Here is a 1,705-nt window from a genome sequence, read left to right as displayed (position 1 = left end):
CATTAAAAACTATTAGTAAAATATTTTTGAAGATAAATAAGTATTCAACATGGATAAATAAGATTTATGCAGTATTAGTCCTTTAGGACAATATCTTTAACAAGCTTATATCTTAGATGAGACTATTTAAAACAATATTTTTAGGAATTATAGAACTATTTTTGTAGTGCAGCTTTTCAAGTAATAACATATAGGGAGAACACATTTGTCTTGAGATAGCAAAAGCCTACGTGGAGGGCAGAAGTCTGTTTGCTTTACATTTGTAGAAACCGAGTGGATATCCCCTTTGGCTCTTTGCAGGGACCATTATAAAACAGAATATGAAAATAAGCTCCGTGATGAACTGGAACAAATCCGATTAAAAACTAATCAAGAAATTGACCAACTTCGAAATGCCTCCAGGGAAATGTATGAACGGGAAAACAGGTAAAAGGAAGAAAAAAAAAGGGTAGTATATGTGATGTCTTTTCTCTCTTTATTTTTATTTTGGAGGCTGTAAGAATTTATTGAAATTAAATTGTATTTCTATAGATAAAGTTCTTTTGATAAATACATTAAAGCCTGAGTATAGTGAGACATGCAAGTGTCTAAATCTGTGACAGGCAGCTTGAGACCCAGACTGCAGACTCCTTTACAAGCATTCTTCAGGGGCGGTGTGGGTTCGGTTTGTTCCAGTGCACCTTCATGAAGTGAGTCTCACAATAAAGGGAGTCGCACACGTATTTTGGTTTCCCAGAGCATACGGAGGTTATGTTTCACTGTAGCCCATTAAGCTTGTAATAGTATTGTGGAAAAGTGTGAAATACTGTGAGGATTACCAAAGTGAGACACAGAGAAATGAAGTGAGCACTCGCAGTTAGGAAAATCACACTGATAGACTTGTTCAGTGCACGTCTGCCACACACCTTCAACTTATAAACATAGCACAGTATCTGGAGGTGCAATAAAATGAAGTGCCATAAAGCAAAGTAGGCCTGTACTTTGGTATTCCCACCATCTCTTTATTACCCTGGTAACTGATTTTATTCTTTTACTCTAGTTAAGTTTGAGGGTGAAGGTGAAAATTAGCTATTGAAAATCCTTTAGAGCACAGTTCTACCCTGACATTTGAAGGGTTACCATGAGTCAGAAACTACTGAAGAGCAACTGACTTTGAAGAGAGACGAGGGCTCCTTCCTGTAACACACAAATGGTTGCCCCTGGAAGCGTTTTCTAACTAGAAGAGTGATATGAATTGTGACTTCCCCTCACTTAGCTGCTGGCCTTCAAAGGTGCCACATTAAAGCAATCTGTAGTAGGAGCTTTCTATTCAGCAACCTTTAGATCTGTAGATATTAGGTTCTGCTAGGTTAGTGATTGACAGTATTAGGGGGGAAAATAATGCTACTTAATACAATGGGAATTAATTTTATATAACATTATAAATCACTTGATATTGAAAGTTTTAAAATATTAAATGGGGAAAATATTTTGAATTTGACTTCTCACTATTAGGCATGTATGCTATTTTCATTGATATCAGTTATATTTTAAACCAAACTTAAATAATCTGTAATTAGCATAGTAACGTCATGTCTACTAGAGTATACTAATACTCGCTGTCATTGAGTCGGTTCTGACTCATGGTGACTCTATCAGATAAAGTAGAACTGGCCCTGTGACTTTCTGAGACTATAACTCTTTACGGGAGCATAAAGCCTCATCT

The 1,705-nt window shown here is 36.2% G+C and overlaps 1 protein-coding gene across 2 annotated transcripts in view; it reads left to right on the top strand.

The window, feature by feature from the left end:
- The window catches only part of PIBF1 (progesterone immunomodulatory binding factor 1), a 295,171-nt gene that overhangs the window by 65,115 nt on the left and 228,351 nt on the right, over positions 1–1,705 (top strand). For both annotated transcript variants that reach the window (XM_045287163.1, XM_045287164.1), the window contains exon 9: positions 301–426. In XM_045287163.1, the coding sequence (XP_045143098.1) occupies positions 301–426 (126 nt within the window). The remainder of the gene's footprint in view (positions 1–300; positions 427–1,705) is intronic.

The sequence above is a fragment of the Echinops telfairi genome, unplaced genomic scaffold (assembly GCF_000313985.2).
Source record: "Echinops telfairi isolate 266 unplaced genomic scaffold, ASM31398v2 ScPeMD7_11;HRSCAF=52, whole genome shotgun sequence".
Taxonomy (NCBI): Eukaryota; Metazoa; Chordata; class Mammalia; order Afrosoricida; family Tenrecidae; genus Echinops; species Echinops telfairi.
Note: the sequence above shows the minus strand (reverse complement) of the source record. Positions and strands in the feature narration are given on the sequence as shown.